Here is a 13919-nt window from a genome sequence, read left to right on the forward strand (position 1 = left end):
TAGGGATGCATAGGGACCCATAGAGACCCATAGGGGACACATAGGGAGACATAGAGACCATAGGGACACATAGGGACCCATAGAGACCCATAGGGAGACATAGGGACACATAGGGACCCATAGAGACCCATAGGGACACCAAGGGACACATAGAGACCCATAGGGACCCATAGGACCCCACAGCTCATCCAGCGCCTGAGTGCCAGGGTCAGGGCTGCTGCTGCTGGTGAGTGGGGACACATGGAGACCCATAGAGACCCATAGAGACCATAGGGACCCATAGGGACCCATAGGAGACATAGGGACACAAAGGGATCCATAGAGACCCATAGGGATACATGGGGACCCATGGGGACACATAGGGACCCATGGGGACCCATAGGGACCATAGGGACCCATAGGGACACAAGGGGACTCATAGGGACACATAGGGACCCATAGGGACACATAGGGACCATAGGAACCATAGGGACCCCATAGGGAGACATAGGGACCCATAGGGAGACATAGGGACCATAGGACACATAGGGCCAATAGGGACACATGGGGACACATAGGGACACATGGACACCATAGGGACACAAGGGGACCCATAGGGATGCATGGGGACACGTGGGGAGCATAGGGACCCATAGGGACCCATAGGGACCCATAGAGTCCCATAGGGAAACAAAGGGATCCATAGGGACACATAGGGAACCCATAGGGGCACATAGGGACCCATAGGGACCAAAGGGGACACAAGAGGATCCATAGGGATGCATGGGGACACGTGAGGAGCATAGGGATCCATGGGACCCATAGGGACCCATAGAGACCCATAGGGATGCATAGGGAGACATGGGGACCCATAGGACCCACAGCTCATCCAGCGCCTGAGTGCCAGGGTCAGGGCTGCTGCCGCCGGTGAGTGGGGACCTATAGGGGCTATAGGGACACATAGGGACCCATAGGGACCCATAGGGAGACATAGGGACACATAGGGAGACATAGGGACCCATAGGGAGACATAGGGACCCATAGGGAGACATAGGGACACATAGGGATGCATAGGGACACATGGGGACCCATAGGGAGTCATAGAGACCCATAGGGACACGTAGAGACCCATAGAGACCCATAGGGAGACATAGGGATGCATAGGGACACATGGGGACCCATAGGGAGTCATAGAGACACATAGAGAGACATAGGGACCCACAGGGAGACATAGGGAGACATAGGGAGACATAGGGAGGCATAGGGACCCATAGAGACCCATAGAGACCCATAGGGAGACATAGAGACCCATAGGGACCCATAGAGACCCATAGGGACCCATAGAGACCCATAGGGAGTCATACAGACCCATAGGGGACACAAAGGGATCCATAGAGACCCATAGGGACACATGGGGACACATAGTGACCATAGGGACCCATAGAGACACATAGAGACCCATAGGACACAAAGGGATCCATAGGGATCCTATAGAGACCCATAAAGCCCCACAGGGACCCATGGGGACACATTGAGACCCATAGAGCCCATAGTGACGCATAGCGCCCCATAGCGCCCCATAGCGCCCCATAGCGCCCCATTGCCTGCTCTGTGCCCCCCAGATCCCCCCCATATTTCCCCCCACCCCATATCCTCTCCCACCCCACAGATCCACCCCACACATCCCCCCCTCCCCATCATCCCCTCCGCCCCACAGATCCGCCCCACGGCCCCCCACCCCATAGACCCCCCCCCCACCCCATAGATCCCCCCACCCCATAGATCCGCCCCATAGATCCCCCACCCCACAGACCCCCCCACCCCATAACCCCCCCCACCCCATAGATCCCCCACCCCACAGATCCACCCCATAGACCCCCAACCCCATAGATCCACCCCATAGATCCCCCACCCCACAGATCCACCCCACAGCCCCCCACCCCATAACCCCCCCCCACCCCCATAGACCCCCCCCCACAGATCCACCCCATAGACCCCCCCACCCCATAGATCCCCCCACCCCACAGATCCACCCCATAGACACCCCCACCCCATAGATCCGCCCCACAACCCCCCACCCCATACAACCCCCCACGCCACAGCCCCCCCCACCCCCATAGATCCTCCCCACCCCACACTTCCCCCATCCCATAACCTCCCCCCACCCCATAGACCCCCCCCCACCCCATAGATTCCCCCACCCCACAGATCCACCCCATAGACACCCCCACCCCATAGATCCACCCCACATCCCCCACCCCATAACCCCCCCCCACCCCATAGATCCCCCCACCCCATAGACCCCCCACCCCATAGATCCACCCCACATCCCCCACCCCATAACCCCCCCCACCCCATAGATCCCCCACCCCACAGATCCACCCCATAGACCCCCCCCCCATAGATTCACCCCATAGACCCCCCCACCCCACAGATCTGCCCCACAACCCCCCACCCCCATAGATCCACCCTATAAACCCCCACCCCACCCCATACATCCCCCCACCCCACAGATCCACCCCACAACCCCCCCACCCCACAGATCTGCCCCATAACCCCCCCTCCCCATACATCCCCCCACCCCATAGACCCCCCCCCACCCCATAGATCCCCCACCCCACAGATCCACCCCATAGATCCCCCCACCCCATAACCCCCCCCTCCCCATAGATCCCCCACCCCACAGATCCACCCCATAGCCCCCCCCACCCCATAGATCCCTCACCCCATAGATCCCCCCACCCCACAGATGCCCCCACCCCATAGCCCCCCCCACCCCCATAGACCCCCCACCCCACAGATCTGCCCCATAAGCCCCCCCACCCCATAGATCTCCTGACCCATAACCCCCCCACCCCCATAGACCCCCCCACCCCACAGATCCACCCCATAGACCCCCCCCACCCCTCAGTTCCCCCACCCCATAGATCCCCCCACCCCACAGATCCACCCCATAGATCCACCCTATAAACCCCCACCCCACCCCATAGATCCCCCCACCCCACAGATCCACCCCACAACCCCCCACCCCACAGATCTGCCCATAACCCCCCCTCCCCATACATCCCCCCACCCCATAGACCCCCCCCACCCCATAGATCCCCCACCCCACAGATCCACCCCATAGATCCCCCACCCCATAACCCCCCCCTCCCCATAGACCCCCCCCACCCCACAGATCCGCCCCCATAGACCCCCCCCACCCCATAGATCCCCCACCCCACAGATCCACCCCATAGGTCCCCCCACCCAATAGATTCACCCATAGCCCCCCCCACCCCATAGACCCCCCACCCCACAGATCCACCCCATAGATCCACCCCACATCCCCCCACCCCATAACCCCCCCCCCACCCCATAGATCCCCCCACCCCACAGATCTGCCCCACAACCCCCTCACCCCATAGACACCCCCACCCCACAGATCCGCCCCATAGCCCCCCCCACCCCATAGATCCCCCACCCCACAGATCCACCCCATAAACCCCCCATAGATCCACCCCATAGACACCCCCACCCCATAGATCCACCCCACATCCCCCCACCCCATAACCCCCCCCACCCCACAGATCCACCCCATAGCCCCCCCCACCCCATAGATCCACCCCACATCCCCCCACCCCATAGCCCCCCCCCACCCCATAGACCCCCCCCCAGAGATCCACCCCATAGCCTCCCCCACCCCACAGATCCACCCCATAACCCACCTCCCCCTCTGCCCCACAGCTGGGGGTCCGGACCCGGCGCTGAACGCGGCCCTGGCTCAGGCTGTGGCTCAATGCAGGGCCAACAACGTCCCCAAGGCCTCCATCATGGCCGCCATCGCCTCTGCGGTGAGAGCCCAGCCCCACAACTTAGGGGGCAGCCCCATAGATTCCCCCTATAGGTCTGTGTGTGAGCCCCACAACTTATGGGGCAGCCCCATAGATTTCCCCTATAGAGCTGCTCAAGCACCACAACTTAGGGGGCAGCCCCCATAGATTCCCCCTATAGAGCTGCTCAAGCCCCCACAACTTATGGGGCAGCCCCATAGATTCCCCCTATAGGGTTGCGTGTGAGCCCCACTACTTAGGGGGCAGCCCCATAGATTCCCACCTATAGGGTTGCATGTGAGCCCCACAACTTAGGGGGCTGCCCCATAGATTCCCCCTATAGGGTTGCGTGTGAGCCCCACAACTTATGGGGCAGCCCCATAGATTCCCCCCTATAGAGCTGCTCAAGCCCCACAGCTTATGGGGCAGCCCCATAGATTCCCCCAATAGGGTTGCATGTGAGCCCCACAACTTATGGGGCAGCCCCATAGATTCCCCCTATAGAGCTGCTCAAGCCCCACAACTTAGGGGGCTGCCCCATAGATTCCCCCCTATAGGGTTGCATGTGAGCCCCACAACTTATGGGGCTGCCCCATAGATTTGCTCTATAGGGTTGCATGTGAGCCCCACAACTTATGGGGCAGCCCCATAGATTCCCCCTATAGGGTTGCGTGTGAGCCCCGCTACTTATGGGGCAGCCCCATAGATTTCCCCTATAGAGCCACGTGTGAGCCCCACAACTTATGGGGCTGCCCCATAGATTCCCCCCTATAGGGTTGCGTGTGAGCCCCACAACTTAGGGGGCAGCCCCATAGATTTCCCCTATAGAGCTGCCCAAGCCCCACAACTTATGGGGCAGCCCCATAGATTTCCCCTATAGGGCCATGGGTGAGCCCCACAACTTATGGGGCTGCCCCATAGATTCCCCCTGTAGGGTTGCATGTGAGCCCCACAACTTATGGGGCTGCCCCATAGATTCCCCCCTATAGGGTTGCATGTGCGCCCCATAACTTATGGGGCAGCCCCATAGATTCCCCCTATAGAGCTGCTCAAGCCCCACAACTTATGGGGCTGCCCCATAGATTTGCTCTATAGGGTTGCATGTGAGCCCCACAACTTATGGGGCAGCCCCATAGATTCCCCCTATAGGTCTGTGTGTGAGCCCCACAACTTATGGGGCTGCCCCATAGATTCCCCCTATAGAGCTGCTCAAGCCCCATAACTTATGGGGCAGCCCCATAGATTTCCCCTATAGGGTTGCATGTGAGCCCCACAACTTATGGGGCTGCCCCATAGATTCCCCCTATAGAGCTGCTCAAGCCCCATAACTTATGGGGCAGCCCCATAGATTTCCCCTATAGGGTTGCATGTGAGCCCCACAACTTATGGGGCTGCCCCATAGATTCCCCCTATAGAGCTGCTCAAGCCCCACAACTTATGGGGCTGCCCCATAGATTTCCCCTATTGAGTTGCATTTGAGCCCCACAACTTCTGGGGCTGCCCCATAGATTCCCCCTATAGGGTTGCATGTGAGCCCCATAATTTATGGGGCTGCCCCATAGATTCCCCCTATAGAGCTGCTCAAGCCCCACAACTTATGGGGCTGCCCCATAGATTTCCCCTATTGAGTTGCATTTGAGCCCCACAACTTCTGGGGCTGCCCCATAGATTCCCCCTATAGGGTTGCATGTGAGCCCCATAACTTATGGGGCAGCCCCCATAGATTCCCCCTATAGAGCTGCTCAAGCCCCACAACTTATGGGGCAGCCCCATAGATTCCCCCTATAGGGTTGCATGTGCGCCCCACTACTTATGGGGCTGCCCCATAGATTCCCACTGAAGGGTTGCATGTGAGCCCCACAACTTATGGGGCTGCCCCATAGATTCCCCCTATAGGGTTGTGTGTGAGCCCCACAACTTATGGGGCAGCCCCATAGATTCCCACTGTAGGGTTGCATGTGAGCCCCACTACTTATGGGGCTGCCCCATAGATTCCCCCCTATAGAGTTGTGTGTGAGCCCCACAACTTATGGGGCAGCCCCATAGATTCCCCCTATAGAGCCACTCAAGCCCCCCAACTTATGGGGCAGCCCCATAACCCCACAGATCCCCCTATAGGAGAAATCTATGGGGCAGCCGAGCCCCCCAACTTATGGGGCTGCCCCATAACCCCACAGATCCCCCTATAGGGGAAATCTATGGGGCAGCTGAGCCCCCCAACTTATGGGGCAGCCCCATAACCCCACAGATCCCCTATAGGGGAAATCTATGGGGCAGCCCCATAACCCCATACATCTCATATAAGGGAAATCTATGGGGCAGCGTGAGCCTCCCAACTTATGGGGCAGCCCCATAACCCCATAGATCCTCTATAGGGGAAATCTATGGGGCAGCCGAGCCCCCCAACTTATGGGGCGCCCCCCCCCCTCTCCCCATAGGACAAAGCTTTGGGGTCGCAGCGGCTGCAGGCGGTTCGGGGTCCGGGCGGCTCCACCATCATCATCATCAGCGACGGGACGAAGGGCGACGATGGGAGCCTGAAGGGGCTGCTGGGAAGGGAAGGGTAGGGGGGGGGGGGGGGGCATAGGGACACATAGGGAGCCATAGGGACCCATAGTGACCCATAGGGACCCATAGGGACCCATAGAGACCCATAGGGACCCATAGGGACCATAGGGAGTCATAGGGACCCATAGATCCGCATACAGCCCCATAGAACCCCACAGAGCCCCATAGAGCCCCATAGAGCCCCATAGCGCCCCATAGTGCCCATAGAACCCCATAGAGCCCTAAAGAGCCCCCTAGAGACCCCATAGAGACCCATAGAGACCCCACAGAGCCCCATAGACCCCATAGCGCCCCATAGAGCCCCATAGAACCCCATAGAGCCCCACAGGGACCCATAGAGCCCCATAGAACCCCATAGAGCCCCATAGACCCCATAGAACCCCATAGCGCCCCATAGCGCCCCATAGATCCCCATAGATCCCCATAGAACCCCATAGCGCCCCATAGATCCCCATAGAGCCCCATAGAACCCCATAGAGCCCCATAGCGCCCCATAGAAGCCCTCAGAGCCCCACAGAGCCCCATAGATCCCTAAAGAGCCCCATAGAGACCCCATAGAGCCCCATAGCGCCCCATAGAGCCCCATAGAACCCCATAGAGGACCCATAGAGACCCATAGGGACCCATAGGGACCATAGGGAGTCATAGGGACCCATAGATCCGCATAGAGCCCCATAGAACCCCACAGAGCCCCATAGAGCCCCATAGAGCCCATAGAGCCCCATAGCGCTTCATAGATCCCCATAGAGACCCCACAGAGCCCCATAGCGCCCCATAGAGCCCCATAGATCCCCATAGATCCCCATAGCGCCCCATAGATCCCCATAGAGCCCCATAGAGCCCCATAGATCCCCACAGAGCCCCATAGATCCCCATAGAGCCCCATAGATCCCCATAGAGACCCCATAGATCCCCATAGAGCCCCATAGCGCCCCATAGATCCCCACAGAACCCCATAGAGCCCCATAGAGCCCCATAGAGCCCCATAGATCCCCATAGCGCCCCATAGAGCCCCATAGAGCCCCATAGACCCCATAGACCCCATAGATCCCCATAGATCCCCATAGATCCCCATAGAGCCCCATAGAGCCCCATAGATCCCCATAGCGCCCCATAGAGCCCCATAGAGCCCCCATAGAGACCCATAGAGCCCCATAGAACCCCATAGAGCCCCATAGCGCCCCATAGAGCCCCATAGAGCCCCATAGAGCCCCATAGATCCCCATAGCGCCCCATAGATCCCCATAGATCCCCATAGATCCCCATAGAGCCCCATAGAGCCCCATAGATCCCCATAGCGCCCCATAGAGCCCCATAGAGACCCATAGAGCCCCATAGAACCCCATAGAGCCCCATAGATCCCATAGCGCCCCATAGCGCCCCCAATGTTTTCTCCCCCCTTTCAGGGCCTCCCCTTTGTCTCTGCCTGGCGCCGCCCTGCAGCAGCGGGGTTTGATCCGAGCTGCGCCCCATAGAGACCCATAGGGACCCATAGGACCCATAGGGAGCCATAGGGACCCCATAGGGACCCATAGAGACCCATAGAGACCCATAGGGACCCATAGGGAGCCATAGGGACCCATAGGGACCCCATAGGGACCCATAGGGACACATAGGGACCCATAGGGACCCATAGAGACCCATAGGGACCCATAGAGACCCATAGAGACCCATAGGACCCATAGAGACCCATAGAGACCCATAGGGACCCATAGAGACCCATAGGGACCCATAGGGACACACAGGGAGCCATAGGGACCCATAGAGACCCCACAGAGCCCCATAGAGCCCCATAGAGACCCATAGAACCCCACAGATCCCCACAGATCCCCATAGATCCCCATAGACCCCATAGCGCCCCATAGAGCCCCATAGAGGACCCATAGGGACCCATAGGGACCATAGGGAGTCATAGATCCGCATAGAGCCCCATAGAACCCCACAGAGCCCCATAGATCCCCATAGCGCCCCATAGAGCCCCATAGAACCCCACAGAGCCCCATAGATCCCCATAGCGCCCCATAGAGCCCCATAGAACCCCACAGAGCCCCATAGATCCCCATAGCGCCCCATAGAGCCCCATAGAGCCCCATAGATCCCCATACATCCCCATAGATCCCCATAGATCCCCATAGAACCCCCATAGCGCCCCATAGAGCCCCATAGAGCCCCATAGAGCCCCATAGAGCCCCATAGCGCCCCATAGAGCCCCATGGATCCCCATAGATCCCCATAGAACCCCATAGAGCCCCATAGACCCATAGAGCCCCATCGAGCTCCATAGCGACCCATAGAGACTCCATAGAGACCCCATAGATCCCCATAGAGACCCATAGATCCCCATAGAGACCCATAGGGACCCCATAGAGACCCATAGAGACTCATAGATCCCCATAGCGCCTCATAGAGCCCCATAGACCCCATAGAGCCCCATAGAACCCCATAGCGCCCCATAGAACCCCATAGATCCCCATAGACCCCACAGAGCCCCATAGAGCCCCATAGAGCCCCATAGAACCCCATAGAGCCCCATAGCGCCCCATAGAGACCCATAGAGACCCATAGGGACCCATAGGGACCCATAGAGACCCATAGGGACCCATAGGGAGTCATAGGGACCCATAGAGAGCCATAGGGACCCATAGGGACCCATAGAGACCCATAGGGACCCATAGGGAGTCATAGGGACCCATAGAGACCCATAGAGACCCATAGGGACCCATAGGGACCCATAGGGAGACATAGGGAGACATAGGGACCCATAGGGACCCATAGGGACCCATAGAGACCCATAGGGACCCATAGGGACACATAGAGACTCATTGAGACCCATAGGGACCCCATAGGGACCCATAGAGACCCATAGGGAGCCATAGAGCCCCATAGAGCCCCATAGATCCCCATAGAGACCCCATAGATCCCCATAGATCCCCATAGCGCCCCATAGCGCCCCATAGCGCCCCCAATGTTTTCTCCCCCCTTTCAGGGCCTCCCCTTTGTCTCTGCCTGGCGCCGCCCTCCAGCAGCGGGGTTTGATCCGAGCTGCGCCCCATAGAGCCCCATAGAACCCCCATAGATCCCCATAGAACCCCCATAGAGACCCATAGAACCCCACAGATCCCCACAGATCTCCATAGATCCCCATAGATCCCCATAGACCCCATAGCGCCCCATAGCGCCCCATAGATCCCCATAGCGCCCCATAGAGCCCCATAGAACCCCATAGAGACCCATAGAGACCCATAGGGACCATAGGGAGTCATAGGGACCCATAGCGCCCCATAGAGCCCCATAGATCCCCATAGAGACCCCATAGATCCCCATAGATCCCCATAGCGCCCCATAGCGCCCCATAGCGCCCCCCATGTTTTCTCCCCCCTTTAGGGCCTCCCCTTTGTCTCTGCCTGGCGCCGCCCTCCAGCAGCGGGCTTTGATCCGCGCCGCCGCCTCCCGCCCCATAGATTTGGAAGCCGCCCTCCAAGTCGCCATCGCAGCTGGGGCTGAAGACGTCAGGATGGGGGCGAAGGGAAACGGCGGCGATGGGGGCCAGGAGCTGCAGGTCGGACCCATAAGTGACCCTATGGGACCCATAAGTGACCCTATAGGACCCCATAGGACCCATAAGTGACCCTATAGGACTCTGCTGCCCCATAAGTGGCCCTATAGGACCCCATTGCCCCATAAGTGTTTCTATAGGACCCATAAGTGACCCTATAGGACCCCATGGGACCCATAAGTGACCCTATAGGACCCATAAGTGACCCTATAGGACTCTGCTGCCCCATAAGTGACCCTATAGGACCCCATGGCCCCATAAGTGACCCTATAGAACCCTATAGGACCCATAAGTGACCCTATAAGGACCCTATAGGACCCATAAGTGACCCTATAGAACCCATAAGTGACCCTGTAGGGACCCTATAGGACCCATAAGTGACCCTATAAGGACCCTATAGGACCCATAAGTGACCCTATAAGGACCCCATAGGACCCATAAGTGACCCTATAGGACCCTATAGGACCCATAAGTGACCCTATAGGACCCTATAGGACCCTATGGGACCCATAAGTGACCCTATAGGATCCTATGGCCCCATAAGTGACCCTATAGAACCCCATTGCCCCCATAAGGGACCCTATAGGACCCTATAGGACCCATAAGTGACCCTATAGGACCCCATTGCCCCATAAGTGTCCCTATAGGATCCTATAGGACCCATAAATGACCCTATAGGACCCTATAGGACCCATAAGTGACCCTATAAGGATCCTATAGGACCCATAAGTGACCCTATAGCGACCCTATGGGACCCATAAGTGACCCTATAGAACCCTATAGGACCCATAAGTGACCATATAGGACCCATAAGTGACCCTATAGGACCCTATAGGACCCATAAGTGACCCTATAGGACCCTATAGGACCCATAAGTGACCCTATAGGACTCTGCTGCCCCATAAGTGACCCTATAGAAACCCACTGATCCCATAAGTGACCCTATAGGACCCCATAGGACCCATAAGTGACCCTATAGAACCCTATAGGACCCATAAGTGACCCTATAGGACCCCATTGCCCCATAAGTGTCCCTATAGGACCCCACTGATCCCATAAGTGACCCTACAGACCCCCCTCACCCCATAAATGCCCCTATAGAACCCCATTGCCCCATAAGTGTCCCTATAGGATCCCGCTGCCCCATAAGTGACCCTATAGGATCCTATGGCCCCATAAGTGACCCTATAGAACCCCACTGACCCATAGGTGACCCTATAGAACCCCATTGCCCCATAAGTGTCCCTATAGAACCCCATTGCCCCATAAGGGACCCTATAGGACCCCATTGCCCCATAAGTGACCCTATAGAACCCCATTGCCCCATAAGTGACCCTATAGAATCCCGCTGCCCCATAAGTGACCCTATAGGACCCTATAGGACCCATAAGTGACCCTATAAGGACCCTATAGGACCCATAAGTGACCCTATAAGGACCCTATAGGACCCTATAGGACCCATAAGTGACCCTATAGGGCCCTGCTGCCCCATAAGTGACCCTATAGAACCCCATTGCCCCATAGGTGACCCTATAGGACCCCACTGCCCCCATAAGTGACCCTATAGAACCCCACTGCCCCATATGTGACCCTATAGGACCCCACAGCCCCATATGTGACCCTATAGAACCCCATTGCCCCATAAATGCCCCTATAGAACCCCATTGCCCCATAAGTGACCCTATAGGACCCTGCTGCCCCATATGTGACCCTATAGAACCCCATTGCCCCATAAGTGACCCTATAGGACCCCACTGCCCCCATAAGTGACCCTATAGAACCCCATTGCCCCATAAGTGTCCCTATAGGAACCCCACTGCCCCATAAGTGACCCTATAGAAACCCACTGGTCCCATAAGTGACCCTACAGAACCCCACTGCCCCATAGGTGACCCTATAGGACCCCGCTGCCCCATAGGTGACCCTATAGAACCCCATTGCCCCATAAGGGACCCTATAGGACCCTGCTGCCCCATATGTGACCCTATAGGAACCCCATTGCCCCATAAGTGACCCTATAGAAACCCACTGGTCCCATAAGTGACCCTACAGAACCCCACTGCCCCATAAGTGACCCTATAGGACTCCACTGATCCCATAAGTGACCCTACAGAACCCCATTGCCCCCATAAGTGACCCTATAGGATCCTATGGCCCCATAAGCGATCCTACAGAACCCCATTGCCCCATAAGTGCCCCTACAGGACCCCCCACCCCATAAGTCCTCCTCTGACCCCCACATCTGCCCCATAAGTGCCCCATAAGTGCCCCTATGAGCCCCATAAGTGCCCCATAAGTGCCCCATAAGTGCCCCTATGAGCCCCATAAGTGCCCCTACAGGACCCCCCCACCCCATAAGTCCCCCTCTGACCCCCACATCCGCCCCATAAGTGCCCTATAAGCCCTATAAGTGCCCCATAAGTGCCCCATAAGTCCCCCTCTGCCCCCCACATCCGCCCCATAAGTGCCCCATAAGTGCCCCATAAGTCCCCCTCTGCCCCCCACATCCGCCCCATAAGTGCCCCATAAGTGCCCCTATGAGCCCCATAAGTGCCCCATAAGTGCCCTATAAGCCCCATAAGCCCCCCATAAGTGCCCCATAAGTCCCCGTCTGACCCCCACATCCGCCCCATAAGTGCCCCATAAGTCCTCCTCTGACCCCCACATCTGCCCCATAAGTGCCCCTACAGGACCCCCACCCCATAAGTCCCCCTCTGACCCCCACATCTGCCCCATAAGTCCCCCATAAGTGCCCCATAAGTCCTCCTCTGACCCCCACATCTGCCCCATAAGTGCCCCTACAGAATGCCTCCACCCCATAAGTCCCCTTCTGACCCCCACATCCGCCCCATAAGTGCCCCATAAGTGCCCTTATGAGCCCCATAAGTGCCCCATAAGTCCCCCTCTGACCCCCACATCTGCCCCATAAGTGCCCTATAAGCCCCATAAGTGCCCCATAAGTGCCCCATAAGTCCCCCTCTGACCCCCACATCTGCCCCATAAGTGCCCCTATGAGCCCCATAAGTGCCCCATAAGTGCCCCATAAATCCCCCTCTGCCCCCCACATCTGCCCCATAAGTGCCCCATAAGTCTCCCTCTGCCCCCCCCATCCGCCCCATAAGTGCCCCTACAGGCCCCCGCCATCCCATAATCCCCCCCTTCCCCCCTCAGTTCCTGTGCCGGCCGTCGGATCTGAGCTCGGTGGGGCAGCGGCTGCAGCAGGAGGGGCTCCGCCTTCTGTCCTCCGGCGTCCGTTGGTTCCCCCGCCGCCAGGTGGCGCTGCGGGCGGAACAGCGGGAGCGGGCGGAGCGCCTCATCCGGGAACTGCGGCGCTGCGCCGGGGTCATCGAGGTCATCCACAACATCCGGGAACCTGAAGGAGGGGAGGAGGGGGGGGCGGAAGCGGAAGGGGGGGGGAGGGAGGTGTGACGGGGGGGCGGGGCTTGGGGCCGGAAGGGAGGGGCTAGGGACGGGAAGTGGGGGTGTGGGAACCGGGAGTGGGGGTGGGAACGGGAAGGGGGGGGGAGAGTACCGGAAGTGAGTGCTGGGGAACGGAAGTGGGGGGGCTATGGACAGGAAGTGGGGGGTGGGAACCGGAAGTGGGGGGTGGGAATGGGAAGGGGGTGGCTGGGGACCGGAAGTGGGGGGGCTATGGACAGGAAGTGGGGTGAGGGAACCGGGAGTAGGGGGGTGGGAACGGGAAGGGGGGGTAGAGTACCGGAAGTGAGTGCTGGGGAAGGGGGGGGCTATGGGCCGGAAGTGCGGGGCTAGGGACGGGAAGTGGGGGTGTGGGAACCGGGAGTGGGGGTGGGAATGGGAAGGGGGTGGCTGGGGAGCGGAAGTGGGGGTAGAGTACCGGAAGTGAGTGCTGGGGAACGGAAGTGGGGGGTAGAGTACCGGAAGTGAGTGCCGGGGATCGGAAGTGGGGGGGCTATGGGCCGGAAGTGGGGTGTGGGAACCGGATGTGGGGTGTGGGAACGGGAAGTGGGGCGTGAGAAGCGGAA

The 13919-nt window shown here is 58.7% G+C and overlaps 1 protein-coding gene and 1 long non-coding RNA gene across 2 annotated transcripts in view; both read left to right on the plus strand.

The window, feature by feature from the left end:
* LOC125687615 (translational activator of cytochrome c oxidase 1) overlaps nucleotides 1-13344 on the plus strand; it is a 24755-nt gene extending 11411 nt beyond the window's left edge. The window contains exons 3-6 of the mRNA XM_048932837.1: nucleotides 3706-3812; nucleotides 6230-6354; nucleotides 9744-9918; nucleotides 13087-13344. Of these exons, the coding sequence (XP_048788794.1) occupies nucleotides 3706-3812; nucleotides 6230-6354; nucleotides 9744-9918; nucleotides 13087-13344 (665 nt within the window). The remainder of the gene's footprint in view (nucleotides 1-3705; nucleotides 3813-6229; nucleotides 6355-9743; nucleotides 9919-13086) is intronic.
* LOC125687618 (uncharacterized) lies at nucleotides 3830-5294 on the plus strand. Its single transcript, XR_007374247.1, has 3 exons — nucleotides 3830-3865; nucleotides 4887-4940; nucleotides 5047-5294. It is a non-coding gene; the product is annotated as an uncharacterized LOC125687618 (long non-coding RNA).
* Nucleotides 13345-13919: the final 575 nt, after the last annotated feature.

The sequence above is a fragment of the Lagopus muta genome, unplaced genomic scaffold (assembly GCF_023343835.1).
Source record: "Lagopus muta isolate bLagMut1 unplaced genomic scaffold, bLagMut1 primary scaffold_120, whole genome shotgun sequence".
Taxonomy (NCBI): domain Eukaryota; kingdom Metazoa; phylum Chordata; class Aves; order Galliformes; family Phasianidae; genus Lagopus; species Lagopus muta.